Raw genomic sequence first — 16,670 nt, 5'->3', positions numbered from 1 at the left:
CACAACGAGATTGTCCCTTATGCTTCAGTCCCCCATATTTTCTCCTTTTGCTGTCATTGCACTGGAGGCAGTTAGACTAGCAGACAGAAAACCTGTTTTGTCTGAACCAGTTATCATATCTAGCATTGCTGCTGAATCAATTCTTATAACTACCCACAGGCTCTATGAGCAGTTTGATTACACTGGTGCTAACTTAGTTGTAGTAAGTAATACTGTTACCAAGGTTGATAAAATTCAGTGGAAACACTAAAGAACTGTGTGTATGTGCCTCAGACTCACCCCCCGGAGCACCTTCTCATGGCAAGACCCAACATTGTAGCCCCTTTCCCTCACCCTCCTCCTCCAGATTTCAGTGGTTTGTGCAACGACTTGGCCCTCCAGGCTGGTCACACTAACAGTGCCACCCCTTCCAAGGTAACAGTGCCCACATTCAGAAAGTAAGAGGAACTAAAACTCTCTCACACCTCTCCCAGACTCTGTGGAATTCTTCCTCACTGTTACAGAGCCCTGCCCCCACCCCAGGACTTTCTCCCTAGAGGCCCAGCTCCTTCCAAGGCACTGACCCTCAGAGTTTCTTCCCTGGAATATCTCTTTTCCTAGGCTGCTTTAGCAGTCTCCTTCTCCCTGCTGAGGACAGTTCCAGTGTACAAGCAGCTTTCTACAGACCCTTCTGGGATTCCTTTCCTGGAGGGAGAAAGCTCAACTATCTGCCTGCTCCTACTGTTGCCTTGCAGTCCTTTAGCTATAGGAACCACCCAGTCTGGTTCTCCCCAGCTAGCTCTAATTCTTTAATTATCTGTCTCCCCTCCAGGTGCCACACAATGGGCTAATTGGTCTCTCTGGCTCCCCTTAACCCTGTAACTGCCAGTGTGGGGCTTATACACCCCATCACAATATGGAAGAAAGAAACTCTAGAAACAGAGAAAGAAAATATGAAAATATTAATAGTTCCTTATTTAGGGATAATTTCTTGTTGCACTGCAAAGTAATGATATAATAGTGCAATTTAGAAACCTTTACTAAAGCATCCAATATCCACATATTGGATTATATTTGCCATTGTACAGAGGCCAGCACAAGGCCTATGCAATACTTAAGTCCCACTTTATCCTCCAATGGGATTTAAGTATTGCATTGATGCCTGGCGCTGACTCTCTGTACAGGTATGAAATTCTCCCATTGGGCCGTTAGCATCTGGGGAGGTTGATCTAGCCAAATCTGTTCTGTTATTTTTTATTTCTGTGGCAAGGATCTGATCCGTTAATTGAGATATCAATTTTGAAAATATACCTAATATTTAAGTCTCTAGATAAATTTCTCTGTTCTACTTGTACCATAAATGTAATCTTTAATCCTCTTATAATAGAAAATGGGTGGTATAGTTTGTGTGAGGAGAAAAGGTGGAACTATTAGGCATTATATATATATATATAATTTCCAGATATATCTAAAATTACTCTGCCATAAAAAAAATACTCTGGTGTAAGGCAGAATTTGGTGTTTCTGCTTGTCCTGTTTCCTGCCAAGCTTAGCTTAATTAAAGACCAAAACCTTTATGGTTTTTTGGACTTATAATGCAAAAATATTTTTCACTTCTTAAATGAAAAAGGAAGATAGCTCTGTCAGTCAGGCTCACAACTCTGTTACTGATCCAACAGATTCTATATTAGATTTTTCCAACAGCTGACTAATTTTAATATATATATTTAATGATCATTCTTATTCCTATCTGAACAATGCTAATTACTGGAGCTAGACTGTGACTTGGACTACATATTTGCACAGAGGAGTAAGAACCTCCCTTACTACTGTTGCAGGGGCTGAGTATGCTGGAGTAAGCAGTTGTTGAATGCTGAACAAGTGTAAGTGGAGCAGATGAGTGGAGAGTGAGCAGAACCTTGACTCAGTTCCCCAGTGTGTTGGCTAGTGTGGGAGTTGTAATTTGCTTCTTCTGTAGGGCCAGCAGCGGCGAGTTGTATGGGCCTGTGGTGCCCGTACTCCATCAATAGGAGAGCATGGGGGCCTGGCTCCACCAAAATTCAGGGCCAGGTATCTCCCCCGACCGCCGCCCCTGACCGCCTCCCCCAGAGCATCTCCCCCAGCCCCGCCTGCCGCCCCCAAGGCAATTTAAAAGGGCCCAGGGCCCCCACCGGCAGCACAGGGCTAAGGCGGCTTCCTGCCCACCTGCTCCACTTCTGGAAGCCGCCAGAATGTCCCTGCGGCCCCTGGGGGGCATCTCTACACGCTGCCCCAGCCTCGAGCGCCAACTCTGACAACTGCAGCCAATGGGAGCTGCGGGGGCGGTGCCTGAAGGCAGCGGCGCGCGGAGACCCCCTCCGGCCCCCTGCCTATGAGCTGCTGCCAGAGGGGGGTGCGGGTCACTTTTGGGAGCCGCCCGAGGTAAGCGCTGCACCCCTCTCCCTCTCCTGCACCCCAACCGCCTGCCCCAGCCCAGACCCTGCACCCAAACTCCCTCCCAGAGGGCGTCTCCCGCACCCTCTCCTGCATCCCAACCGCCTGCCCCAGCCCAGACCCTGCACCCAAACTCCCTCACAGAGCTTGCCCCCTGCACCTCCTCCTGCACCCCAAACCCCTGCCCCAGCCCAGAGCCCGCACCCAAACTCCCTCACAGAGCCCATCCCCCGCACCCGCTCCTGCACTCCAACCCCCTGTCCCAGCCCAGAGCCTGCACCCAAATGCCCTCCCAGAGCCAGACCCCTCCCTCCTCCCGCACCCAAACTCCCTCCCAGAGCCTTAGGCAGATGGTGGGGGCGGGGGTGGACTTGGACCCGTTCTGGGCTCCACAAAAAATTATACAAACCTGCCACCCCTGCCAGCAGCAAGTTACTTTAGCAAAGTAGAAGCTAGAAGGGAATTGTGCCTCAGAGGGATGGGTCTGAGGCACAATGCCCCCCAAGTCTACCGCTGGGTGGTGCATCTTACTACTCCTGGGGGAATTCTGTACCAAAAAAATTAAAAATTCTGCATACAATATTTTCAAATTCTGCAAAATTCTGCATTTTTTATTTGTTAAAATAACACAATATAATCACACCAGTTTCAATTATTTTTGGTCATTTATTTCAAATACCTGTCAGCAAGTATGTCTGTAACAATATAGACAACAAAAAAAGATTCAGAAAATGTTTTTTGACAAATAGATTCCTTACTGGGCATATTAATACAGAACTCTGAATAATAATTCATTTAAACTACAATACGGAATCATATTTCCTGCACCCCCCAGAAGCAGTGCAAAGGCTGGGGGGAGTAAAGGGTAATGGAGGAGCTGAGAGATAATTGCTGGGAAAACGCCTGGGTATGAACGTAGAGGGTTGTTGGGTATGGGTGGGAAAATTATGGAACAGTGTTTTGGGGTGAGTGGGGAGGGACTATTAGGGAGCTTCCCCCATGCAGACCCTGGCTGACCCCTAGCCTCTCCCATTCAGTCAAGCACATGTGTCCCTCCCTGTCCACTCAGACACCCACTCCCCACATCCCCATGTGGCCCTGAACCCCCTCCCCTGTCCCTTTGTGGCCCTGCAACCCCTCCCCATCCCCATGTGCCTCTATGCCCCCACCCAGCCACTCCCCTGTCCCTATGTAGCTCTGCAACCCCTCCCCCATCACTATGTGGCCCTGCCCCTCCTTCCCCTCTGTGGCTTTGTGCCTCCACTCCCATTCAGCCCCTACCCCAGTCTGTCCTCCCCCACTAGGCCTTATGAGCCCCTGTCTGACCCCCACAGCACCACACACTGTCTGTCTCCCCATAGCCCCTCTCTCCTGACCGGGCCTGACAAGGATTGCGAAGAAGACAGGCTCTTTCTCTTCCCTAGCTGGCTGGGAGTGGCTGCTGTGTTCTCTCACCACAGCGCCCTCTGGTGGGCAAAAGGCAGAACGGCAGCAACTTTTCAGCAGAAGCTTTTTCTGCGCAAAAATTAAAAATACATCTAATTAAATATGCATGCACAGTGGCGCAGAATTCCCACAGGAGTAAAGAATCTTACACACCACCCCTTGATTAAGGCTGTGCCTCGAGGCACACTCTAGCCTTGTATGCAATTAATACTGTTTGTGTAAACTCCTTTCTTTCCTTAAGATGTTTGTGAGGATTTCTGTCTCCATACAAAAAAACATTGTTATCACCTTTTACTTTCAGCATTTTTTTGTTAAGAATCAATGTCATGATTTATTACGTAATAAGAAATAAACCAGTAAATAAACAATGCAATATTATTTAATGGGACAAATCCTGGAATCCTTATTCTCATGGTTTACTCAGGCAGAAGGTCAATCCTGCATACAGCACCTACTTCAGTGGTTCTCGAACTTTTATATGGTTATCCCTTTCACACAGCAAGCCTGAGTGCAACCCCCCTTATAAATCAATAACACTTTTTTATATTTAGCACTTTATAAATGCTGGAGGTGAAGGAGGGTTTGGGGATGGAGACTAACAGCTCACAACCCTCATGTAATAACCTTGCAACCCCCTGAGGGGTCACGACCCCCAGTTTGAAAACCCCTGGCCTACTTTGAGGGCTTAAGGATCAGATTTTTAAAGGTATGTAAGTGCCTAAAGACGCAGATAGGTACCTAGTGGGGTTGTCAAAATACTTTTAAAAATCTGGCCCTAAGTGGTTCAGAGGCTTGGTGCTGACACTATGTACAGGCAGGCACAGGGTTTTTCTGCCCAGGGCAGAAAACATTTTTGGTCTCCTCCAACCACCAAGTGGACTGCCAGAGAAAAAGGAGGGGGGGGGGGGAAAGCAGATTGGACCAGACCATCCAAGAGGCACCCTCAAAGGTTGGTGCCCAGGGCAACCATCCTGATTGCCTGCATTTAAGGGAGGCCCTCTGTACAGGGGTGAATTTAACTCTCAGTCCTTACTCAGGCAAAACGTCCCATGATTAAGGACTGAGTATACAGTGGATAAGGACTTGAAGATTTGGCCCCGTGGTTGTGGCTTAGCTTTTATGTGCTGTCAATTTATTCATTTATTTATATATTTGAATGGTTTCTGACTCAAATTAATGCAGAGCAGATGTATACATTTACTAAGTCCAACCTTTTAAAGTCAGATAGTCATATTTTATCATCTGTGTGTTTGAAGGGTTTTTCAGTCAATATGCTCTTTCCTTTGGGTGCACATCATATTAACAGTTGCATTTTTTCGTTCAAGATTTCTGCTAATGGGTTTGTATAATTACAATCTAGTTTGGGGTGAGAATCAAGCTGCAGTGAGGGTTACTTTCTAGTTCTGGCAGCATCGATCTCTAGCCAATTTCTGATGAGTGGGTAGGATTCTGAAATTGTTCATTAGAAATTGCTCCCCACAGGACCACAGACATGAACAGGTAGGCAATTTCTGAATCAAATTAATCAGAACTTGCTTCTTCACACCAGCAATATATATATTTAACAGATTCCTTAAAGTTGCATTGTTGATAGGGAGTATAGAGTACTGTTGGGATTAGCTACTAAAATTATATTCTGAGAGGAAAACCTTACCATGGTTATATTGATGACTGCAGGGTAAGGAGGGAGCTTGCTACGCAGCACATTCTGTTTCCTCAACCTCTACCTTAGCTTATCCCTGGCTTTGTTCTCCTTTGGGCCACACAGTGGAAGGAAATAGAAGGGCCTTTAGAAAGTTAATAGATTAGCTATCTTAATCATGTTGGGTCCAACTTCCTCTCAGTATTTTATGCTATTCAGTTTTTCCTTTTTCTCAGCATAGAGTCATAGATGTTAAGGTTAGAAGGCCATCTACTCTGACCTCCTGCATAACACAGGCCATGGCATTTCAAATAGTACATAGTTTAGTACAATTGTAGTTCTTAATTTACTGAATATGGACATTTCTAGGATTAGATTACTCTAATGCAAGTGCACTGAAAACCCAGGATGAATTTGGACCATAGAATGTTTTATAACTGATATCGGTATACTACTACTACCGCAAAAGACTCCCATGAAAATTCACCTTTAGCCTGTGATAATAAAGCAGGAGTGCATGGTGCTTGCAGAGCGGAGAGGAGAGGAAGGAAATCTGTCATGGTTTCTATTTAAATAAATTTATAATCAAGTGAGGAGGCAACATAAGTTGCCGTTTAGTTGAAATGTTTGCACATTGTTTTTGAAAAATATACCAAGTAACAGTATAGCACAATATGCAACCTGTCTAATTTGATATGAAGAATGGGGGCGAATACATTCTAGCTGTATACATACTCTGGCTGTATCCTGCACTGGGAATATTTTTAAAAAAAATCTCTATTTGGTGTAATCCATTCTTAAAGCAAGACATGTGCTCCTTTAGAAATATTAAAATGAGTCCCAGACAGAAGCAATCCCTGGCAGAGATGATGTATTCTTCCAGAGAAGGGGTAAACGCAATCAGAGGCAAGGAAATTATCTAAACTTCAATTTCTCTTCTTCTCAGTTCTGGGTCTTATACTACAACCAACCATCAGTGTGGCATCTAAGCACTTTCCAGTGACACATTAAGCAACGTGACCAGCATCTGTTATGTATGGACCCTTCTCCAAGCAGGAGGAGAATTTTAACAAGGGGCACCCAATAGCCCCTGACAACCGTTTTCAGGTGAGAGAAACCAGAAAAATTATTTTCTATCTTTCGCTTTTTATTTCTGTTGTCTTTACATAATTTAAAGGGACACAACTTTTAAAAAAAAATCAACATTTTTACTGAAAATGTATTACCTGCTGGTATATTGGTAACTCTCAAGAAGTACTATCATGGAAAAAGAATGCAGGGGGTGACAAAGTCTTTGTTTGCTTTGTGCAATTGGCAGCATTTTGAGTATCAAGGCAGTTTCATTTTCCCTGTGTATTCAGGCAGGCTGAAACTCACCTCTGTGCCAGACCAAGGCCCATTAACCACTTAAGTCTTGCATAAGCACTCAAAAGTGGGCTGGTCCTCTGTATAGTGGTGAATTGCATCATTGGTTGATTAATCAGTTTCCCTCTGTCATTTATATGGACCTTTTAAGCCCCAACAGGAAAGAGAAAATTTTTTACAATCACATTTCCCTATTTTTTTTAAAAAGTACAACAGATAGCAGGGGATCTCAGGGACAGCTGTAGTGCCAGAAATTAATTTTACCTCTTTTTTCAATTGACTACATTCCTTTAAAACTATGACAGAAGATAGGTGATAACGTACACTAAAACAAACAAGGTTGTAGTTATGTAGTACAAGTGGATCATTATATTGTTAAAAAATGTAAATGTTTCATTTTTCAGGTGTAAAAATGTGGGGTTTTTTAATTCATTAAAGAGTTTGTTATGTGACCTGTGATTTTGAATCTGGGTGACTTTTCAATATACAGTATAATGAGGCCCCGGGCCTGATTCTTCACTCACTTATACTTACATCAGTGTAACCATTGGTGTCAATGAAGCTACTCCTGTAAGTGATAAGAGACTCAGGGTCTGCTTGGTGTCTTAGGGTCAGATTCTGTCACTCTTACTCTCCCGGAGTAGTGCTCTACTCTCCGTCATCGGACCCACTGACCAGAATGGAACAAATCACAGAAGATGATATTCCCAGCATGAGTAAAGGTAGCAGAATCTGGCCCTTACAGATTTTGCATTTCTCACATGATTTTCAAGGTTATGAATAAGCTATCGGTTGCTAATGAAAATTAGAGCTGACACTAAAGGGTTACTGTCTCAGATTTAAAAGTGTTTTAATATAGCATAATCACTGCCTTTATGCATATGGCCTTTTGAAGTCAATAACAAAACTAACATTGACTCCAGTAGGAGCAGGTTGGGACCTCTTTACATATGTGCCTTTTGTGATAGATATGTCAAATTTTCTGCAATATCCAGAACAAACCTTATTGAATTAAGTTTAAGTATCTTAGGAGTTCATTCTATTAAAAATGTAAATGCTTATGTATTATTGTGTAATTGTATGTAATGTCTCTAAGGGGGAAACATACCTAATGTAAACCATAGGAAGTCTTAGGCTCTTCAAAGGACTCTTTTAAACAATGTGCCAGACAACAATGCACTTTCAGTTAAGTGGGTTTCCTAGGAAAACTCTAGGGGGAAGTGAATGCAAATGTCCCGTTTTGCAAAATCCCAGCCTGTTGAAGCTATGCCCTGAGGAGAGGTCCATTGTCTACTGTAGGAGTGCATGGTCATCCCTCCCTGTCAATCTTCGAAGGAGACCATGCCTCCTCACTGTCACACACATAGAATGTGAATCTGTAAAAAGGGGGCAAATTAGCTGTCTCTAGAGCTCAGGCCCTCTGGGCTGGGCCAAGCAGTAATCTGCCATTGGGGCTCAAGCCTCAAGCAGGGTGACACACCCAAACAGTCTAAGGCTCCAGACTTTAGGCAGGGCAGAACAATGAATAGTCTAGGGGCCCAACGCAGCTGGACGATAGTCGGCTGTCGCTGGGCTACTTCCTATTCTCCCTTCAGAGTGTACCTGAATCCCAGGGTCATCCTCCATCTCCCCGGGGTACACTGCCAGTGGCAATCCCAGCAGCTCCTCAGCATCTGGCATGTCTGGCAGCTCTAGTACATCCTCAGGACAGCAACAATCTTCTGCAGGCTCCTGCTGCTGGAGCAGGTTCAAAGTGTCTGTCTCCCTCAACTGAGCTGCAGGGCCCGCCTTTTGTATTTCCAGTTCCTGTCCCTCCCCTCTGCTTCCGGCAGGGTGGGCATGGCCTTCCGGGTTCCGCCCACCAGGAGGCACGCAGCCATCCCTCCCTGTCAATCTCTGAGGGAGGCCATGCCTCCTTGCTACATCTACTGATTACCAGCTCCCAGAATCTGTAGTTCAGAGGTCCCAACTATATAAAGGACAGGATGACTTATTCATGGGTTTGCTTGTTCTGAGCAAAGGCGGTTATGAACTTGTAATCACAGAAAAAGCCTTGGTGGAGTTTTAAGGAATGACTCCTACCAAAGCCCTTCCTGGAATTAGGGTTGATCTCTAGTAAGCTTATTAGAATGCGTGTAGGGGTTTTTTTTATTGTTTTAATATGTTTTCTCTTTCTCCTTAATGTTTAATGTTTTTCTCTTTCTCTTTAATATGGTATCCTTGATGAACAATCGAGAGGGAATACAGTTGCAGTTGCCCAGAACTGTGACACCATTACATTATCTATTTTAGCATAAAAATTATTGATAACTTTAAAGGTGGACACCTCATGGTATATTTTCAATGAGGGCTACACATAAAATACCATAATCACATATCACGCCCAACAGTTGCATTGAAGTCAATGGAAATTTTGCATACATAGGGACTGCAAGATTGGGATGAGCATTTGTTTTTATAAAAATAACTACTTTAGGGCCTATACGTGTAAATATTTCCAAGGGTAGGGCTCATTTCTGGCAGAGGTCTCATGGAAATAAGTGTTTGTCAGAGTGGCTATTTTTATAATAGATTACCATCCCAATTCTGAGGTCCCTACACAGACAAAATCCCCCATATACTTTAGTGTGGGTTTTGGGAATATGGGATCAGACCTGATACGTGAATAGGATTGACTTCAGATAGTAAGCACAATTGGTAGAAGCAGCCCTTAAAGTGATGGTTCTTGTTGATTATTGTGATACATTTCATAGTTGATTGGTAATATTAATTCCAGTATATGATTCAATTTTTTGTCAAAAATCATTCAGCAGCCAAGGTAAGCCAGCAGTTTGCCAGTTTAAGATTGTGTATGTGCAGAGGCTGCAAATGTAACACCATCTTCTGAAGCAAATGCCTGCTTCTTTACTTTATATAGCAATCTCAGCAAGAAAACAATATGTATTATAGGTCTATAAAATTACTGGATTTCCTCTCATGGTGCTTTCAACCAAGGACTATGCTTTCTGTTTCTCTTGACTGAGATCTGATTTGAGGAGGCAGATATTTTGTAGTCTGTGCTAATATTATTCTGCTCAGGTATCCCTGCAGATCAAGACTCTGGAAATGAAAGGCCATATTTTACTGCAACTAGATTGACGTCAATTCCAGTCCACGGGGTAGCCAAAACAAAATCAAAATACCATCCCCACTTTGGTTTACTCCTTCCCAGGAATTATTAGCTTAATCAGCAAAAGGTTTCTTAACATGGTATATGCCAAAAAAAAATATTACAAATGGCTGTAATCATTAAAAATAAATTTGATGCTCATTACAGTAGTAGAAGAATGATTATTAAAATCTTTTAAAAATCGCAATACTTCTAATTTAAACTAAGAGATTATTTTCAGTTTTGTTAAATGTTATTGTAAATTATTGAGAAAATGGTTAATAAAAATGTGTTCACATTATACAAACAAAATGCAAAATAAATTAACTAGTAAATATTATATATTTAGGTGTGGTCTAAAAATGTAATCAGAGCACACCTGAAGATTGCATGAGGATAAAAAACTATGAATTGCTTCTATTTCTCTGTTAAGCAATTTTAATTACTGGAATGATAGGTCCTATCTAAATCAGAAAACCTATTGCAGTCTTGATTTATAGTTTTGATGGTATTCAGGCTGAGATAACAACGAATTATAAAGCTAAATCCTAGAAGGTGGGAAGTTTTATTGACTGGTCCTAGCCACCTGTTGGTCATGTCTCTTGGCGATTAATTTTGTTAATATAACATCTGAGTACAAAAACACTGGGGAACAAATTACTTCAATGGAGTTAAAATAGGGTGAATTTGGCCCTGTGTGTACTAACGTCTTCATAATTTTCATTTGATAGGCATTTTGACATATCACAGAGGCTACTTTATATCAGCTTTATAACAACTCCAGATTAAGGCCTTTGATCATGGAGATATTAATGAGTGATGCTGTCACTTCTATGACTGATTATTGTAACATTTATTTGAGGATCTTCCAACCTTTGCTGTCAAAAAACTGCAGCTGATACATAATAAATATTTTTTTTATTAATAAGGGTTATGAGAGTCTGGGTTCTAGTTGTTTGATCATATTACTCTTAAACTGAAAAGTCATTCATTACCAGTGAAATTGCATATTAGAATTAAAAGTACTTTGGCTTTAATATAAATTTAAAAATACTGCTCGAGAATCTCTATGACTTACTATGTTCTTATGGCCCTACTCATTCCAGGAGATGAGTGTTTGTTTGGTGGTTTGCCTTGGGTACAGTTTGGAAATATTAGAGGCTACATTCTTTAATATTTATGCCCTATACACATGAATAGAGGTTTAATCTGTTGCAGCCTTTAACTAAAAGTTGAAAGGATATGTGATAAATCATAATTTCACTGAATTTAAATAGTAAAGTGCCCAGCAATATTTTTGAAGTGTGCTGCATATACAATGTAGCATTATTAAAATAATCAGTTGTCTAGGAATTTGATCTCCAGTGAACAAATCCTTCAAAGCTTATGTGTAATGTTCACCTGCTCCTGGCAAAAATCACTCCACTAAGCCACTGGGTTGTCAGAAAATTTTAAACTGCTCCAAGACAGGCAGACAACAAAGCTGCACTTAAGTGATTCTTCCATGTTAGTGTTAGAGTTCAATCAAGCAGAAGGAAAGAGAAATACATTTAGCTTCAGAACGGTGGATGGTCACATAAGCCAATTTATGATGGCCTTGTACAGGCTTTTAGGGAACCAACTGATTTTTTCCCCAAATCAACTGATTTTATTTCTCCTTTAAGGGGAGAAATAAGGGAGTTTAGGCTGAAACTCAAGCATCTTGGATATTTTCCCCTGAATTTTTTAAAATGTAATATTTTAATATGGGACCAACCTATGAATTAAAGCTGAGACCCTGTGAGAATTGGAGACAAAATCAATAAGATATTTAAGTACTTGCTTCCTGGAAGATAAATAAATACTAGTCAGGGTAATGAAAGAAACCAATCAAAAATAGCAGTTAAGCATTTTTGTGAGATATTTTCTCTGCATATATAAAATAAAGTTTCCTTAGATACAAGTACAGGGTGAGCTTTTTAGAGTAAACAAAAAGGGAGCTTGCTCAGTTGGCAGGCTTTCAAGCTTTTATATCTCTGTAATCAGTGAAACACACAAAATAAAATGACACATTCAATGTTTATTTCTTTGTGTACAAAATGTTATAATTTATCAACATTGTGCAGCAAAATATACTCACACCTACACATAAAATACAACATTTCACTTCCCTTCTCTCTGCCCTTGGAAGTGGCAACACTGTTTGGCAGTTCAGCAGCTAGAAATAAAGTGCTATAATTAAGCAGTATTGGAATGTCTTCATTTTACAAATGTGATGTACCATTTTGTATGCAACCACATTTTTTACAGAACTGAAAGCTCCATACCCGAACATTCCAAAGAATACAAATATATATACATAAAGTGCTAATGTTTAAGCACGTTTTCAACAATTTCACAACATGGATCTAGTTCATTACAGGCACTGTAATTCACTAAGTAGATTGTCTCTTTGGGCAGCACTACAAAAAGAAAAGTCACTTAGACATCACTGGGTGATCTTGAACGAAAGGACACTTTAGACTGAAAGCAGCCACAAAAAAGAACCCACATGGCCCTCTGAATTTCTTGGTTTCTGTAGGCATAAATGATAGGATTGATCATAGAGTTGTAAGTAGCAGGTAGAAGTGTGGCATAAGTGTACACGGAAGGGTAGTCAAGATCTCCAACTACACAATAGATTGCAAACGGTAACCAGCTTGCTCCAAAGGTCCCAATAATTATAGCAAGTGTAGACACTCCTTTTTTAGTAGCAACATAGTGAGAGGCAGTCAAAAAATGTTGCTGGAGAGCTATCTGATGTGCATGCCTGCAAACTATTTTGCAGATTTTAATGTACAGATGAAGCATGATGATAAAAACCAAAAAGAAAGAGGCAGACAGCAAAGTCAGATTACTTTTGGTCAAGGGTTTGACAATGCTGCATGATGAATAGTCATCTAGACAATTCCAGCCTAGAACAGGTAGTAGTCCCAAGCAGAGGGACACCCCCCAGGTAACGATCAGCATCATATGAATGCAGAGGACAGTCTTCTCTGAGTAATAAGTCAGTGCATTGTACAGGGAAAGGTAACGATCGACTGTGATGGCTAATAAGCTACTCACAGAAGCAGTGAAGGAGGCAACTAGGAATCCAACGGTAATAAGGCTAATGGTCTCTGACTGGATCACATATTGAAAAACAAAATTCAGGATTAAGCCAACTCCAGCCAGTAGGTCCGCTGTGGCCAGGCTCCCAATGAGCACAAACATAGGAGTTCTCAGGGTGGGAGTGTAGAATATAATAGCCACCACGATGGCATTTTCACAGGCGATGATGGTCCCCGAGATGCAGAGCACAACGTCCCAGGGGTTGATGGCAAAGACGGGGAGCTGCGAGGAGAGCTCCAGAGAAGAGTTGCCATCGCTGGCTTGAATGCGGGCTAAAGGGACCCCGGTTCCATTGAGCGAGCCGCTTTCATTCATCTCTGCCGAAGCCAGGTGCGCCGCCTGTGAGCAGAAGAGGCGAGATGAGGCAAATCAGCGCAAAGTGAGCAGCGGGGGCAGCTCCAGGCTCCCTTCCCCAGCCCCCAGCCTACCGGGGCGGGGGGAGAGGACAGGGCCACACCTGGCTGGGCGGGTCACGCCTGAGGGGAAGGAAACCTGCCCAGGGAAGGGGGTGGGAGCGACAGAAATACCGGGGCAGAATAAATGCCAACGCCCCGTCACCCGCGGGCAGTCACTAAAGAAACGAGGCCGGGGCTCTGAGCCCTGACCGTGGTGCTGAACCCGCAGTTTCCCGAGCCAGCCGCTGAGCTGAGCCCAGCCGTGGGTGCGCTTGGCCAGGCGGGGGGTGGCTGGGCACAGCCCGGGGCAGGCTGCGGGGTTGCAGCGGGAGCGGGCTGTGCCCAGAGCTGGGCTCCGCAGAGCCGCGATCCGGGGAGGGCAGTCGCACCGGGTCCTTACTTGGGATCAGGGCTGGCAGGCGCTTCTCATGAGCGCGGCGCGGCTGGCTGCGAGCGGGGCCGGGGCGGGCAGGAGCCGGAGCAGGAGGCAGCTGGTGGAGCGGGCAGGGGCAGGCGGGCTGCTGCTGCTGCCGCCTCCCGTGTGTGTCAGAGTGAGGGCGCGCGGGGGACCGCGGGCTGAGACCGTTCCGAATGTGACGTCAATGGCAGAGCCGAGGGCAGGGACAGAACTCCCGTGGCGGCACGTGGCCCCGGGGCCCAGCGCGGAGGGGAGAGGGGGAGACACAGCAGCCACCGAGCAGGGGAGGACAGAGAGAGCGGCGCGCGGGGGACGGGGGAGTCAGCAGGGCGGGAAGAAGCGGGAAAGGAGGAACATGAGACTGGCAGGAGCAGTGGGGGCAGGGGCAGCACTGAGGGCAGGAGGAGAGACAGCAGCATAGAAGGGAGAGGGGCAGCACTGAGGAGGGAGCAGGAGCAGCCCGGAGGGCAGGCGGAGGGGGGCAGTGAGGAGGGACAGCAGCACTAAGGGGGGGGGCAGGAGCAGCCCGGAGGCAGGAGGAGGGGGCAGCACTGAAGGGAGGAGAGCAGGAGCAGCACTGAGGGCAGGTGGAGGGAGAGGAGGGGCAGCAGGAAGACAGCATTGAGGGCAAGGGAGAGAGGTGGGAGAGGCACAGGGAGTTAGAGGGCAGGAGATGGCAAGAACTGGGGCTTCCCCCCCCCCCCCCCTTGTAAAGCAAACAGCACTACTTCTGGTGAACCCCCAGCTGGAAGAGGCAGCATTGCAGCTGCCCGTTGGGGGGGCTATAGAGTAAGAGATGCTAAGAGGAGCTTCCGGGGGCTAAGATGAAGGCAGAGAAAGGCACCTCCCCCACCCGCCTCCATTTCTCCTTTCCCTCTTTAAGCCATCTGGGCAAAATAGACCATTGTCTTGTGTGTGTGTGTGTGTGTGTGTGTGTGTTGGGGGGAGGAACATAAGAACAGCTGTACTGGGTCACACCAAAGGTCCATCTAGCCCAGTATCCTGTCTTCCAACAGTGGCCAATGCCAGCTCTCCCAGAGGGAATGAACAGAACAGATATCATCAAGTGATCCATCCCCTGTCACCCATTCCCAGCTTCTGGCAAACAGAAGCCAAGGAACACCATCCCTGCCCAAGCGGACACTTTACTGTGCAGGTCTCAGTGTGATTTTCAATCCTGAATATTTAGGCAATTCAAGCCCAGCTCCAATAGGAACGGAGGAAAAGCCATTTGTTTTCTTGACAACAGACTTTGCCCTGTGAATTGTCACCCCATACAGCAAGAAGCTATACTGACAGAGTGAGCACTCTGCTGCAACTTGCTATAGAAAGCAGGGGAGTTTTCCAGGTCATTCATGGTCAGCACAGTTTCAAATGGCTTCCCTTACAAATAATTTTGTAAGACAAACAATAAGTCCAGATCACTGATTGTATTAAGGACTTTGAAAAGGGGTGCACTGTTTATGCAAATACTATATATTTCACAGTAAATAGGGGTCTAACATCCCTAGCTAAACACTTGCTACCTAAAAAAACAGGGTTCAACATTATTCACCAACATAACAGTAAAATTAAATGAAACCACATGTACATCACTGGCTCTCCCTCTCTCAACAAAAAAACAAAAAAACAGCCAGCCAACCCACACACACTCAACTAAGAATTATCAAAATAATATCTTAAAGAGAAATCCAGAGATGCATGCTTTGAATAGACAACTTTCTTTGAAGTGAAAAAGAGATGCTGTGGTTAAAATTATATCTCTATTATGATTCTCCCCACTCAGAATCATATGAAACAGCCTACTGAATATTCCTTAGGCAGAAGAGATCCCATCTTCAATATTCACTTGTGTTTTGTTTGCATCCAATTAATTTTCATTATTCTTGGATAAAGGACGATTATTAAACAATAAACATTTTCCTCTGACCTCAACTCAGGTGGCTGATTGGTAATAACCAGCTTGAGAACTGTACCTAACAAAAATAAGATTTAGCTAGAAGATAAAACCTAAAGAACATTCTATATCACATGTTACTGTTTATTTGGGAAGAAAAATCCAGTTTCTCCTTTTTCTCTGGCTCTTCTTTTCCTTCTTTGTTTGAATGGATTTCTCTTTGGAGCCCTATCCATATTCTGTCTATAGGTAAGATATAGGAAGTTTTGTGTTTGTACACCACCTAGCACAATGGGGTCCAACCTGTCATTTTGCCTACTAGTAGCAATATGAATATTAAATAATAATAATGGAAGTTGTTTGGATAGCAGTCCATAAACATTTTTAATTTTCCTTTTCCAGTAAGAAATAATATTCCAGGGGTGACAGCCTGCTTAACAATGTGGATACCTCCACAGCTTTTCCTAAGGCTGACCCCAAAATAATGTGATCACAATGGACGGAAGTCAATTACATTAGAAAGAAGGGTGGGGATTGTTTTTCAGGCTCACTTTTTGCCATCTTGCATTCAAATAGCAGTAGCATCCAATCTGTGCCCTCTATTAAAAGATAATAGCTGGGGAAATAAAGTGTAGCTATTTGTTTCATGGTAATTATGGTCTTATTAATTTTATTTAATTATGTATTAATTAGATAATATGTGTAAAAAACTTTGATGATAAAAAGTAGTCCATAAAAGTGCTAAGTATTATTACTGACTATTTGCAAGTTACTACCAATTGTTGTTTTACATATGATTATTTGGAACAAAGCAAATC

The 16,670-nt window shown here is 43.7% G+C and overlaps 1 protein-coding gene across 1 annotated transcript; it reads right to left on the bottom strand.

The window, feature by feature from the left end:
• Window positions 1-12,473: 12,473 nt before the first annotated feature.
• Window positions 12,474-13,457, bottom strand: GPR6 (G protein-coupled receptor 6). The gene has a single exon (XM_065401888.1). It carries the CDS (start codon window positions 13,455-13,457, stop codon window positions 12,474-12,476), a length of 984 nt encoding a protein of 327 aa, XP_065257960.1.
• Window positions 13,458-16,670: the final 3,213 nt, after the last annotated feature.

Source organism: Emys orbicularis, chromosome 3 (genome assembly GCF_028017835.1).
Source record: "Emys orbicularis isolate rEmyOrb1 chromosome 3, rEmyOrb1.hap1, whole genome shotgun sequence".
NCBI lineage: Eukaryota > Metazoa > Chordata > Testudines > Emydidae > Emys > Emys orbicularis.
This window is presented reverse-complemented; position numbering and strand designations above follow the sequence as displayed.

Excerpts from the sequence above, each read along its gene's own strand:
- GPR6 (XM_065401888.1), bottom strand. The coding sequence starts at position 13,457 with ATGAATGAAAGCGGCTCGCTCAATGGAACCGGGGTCCCTTTAGCCCGC.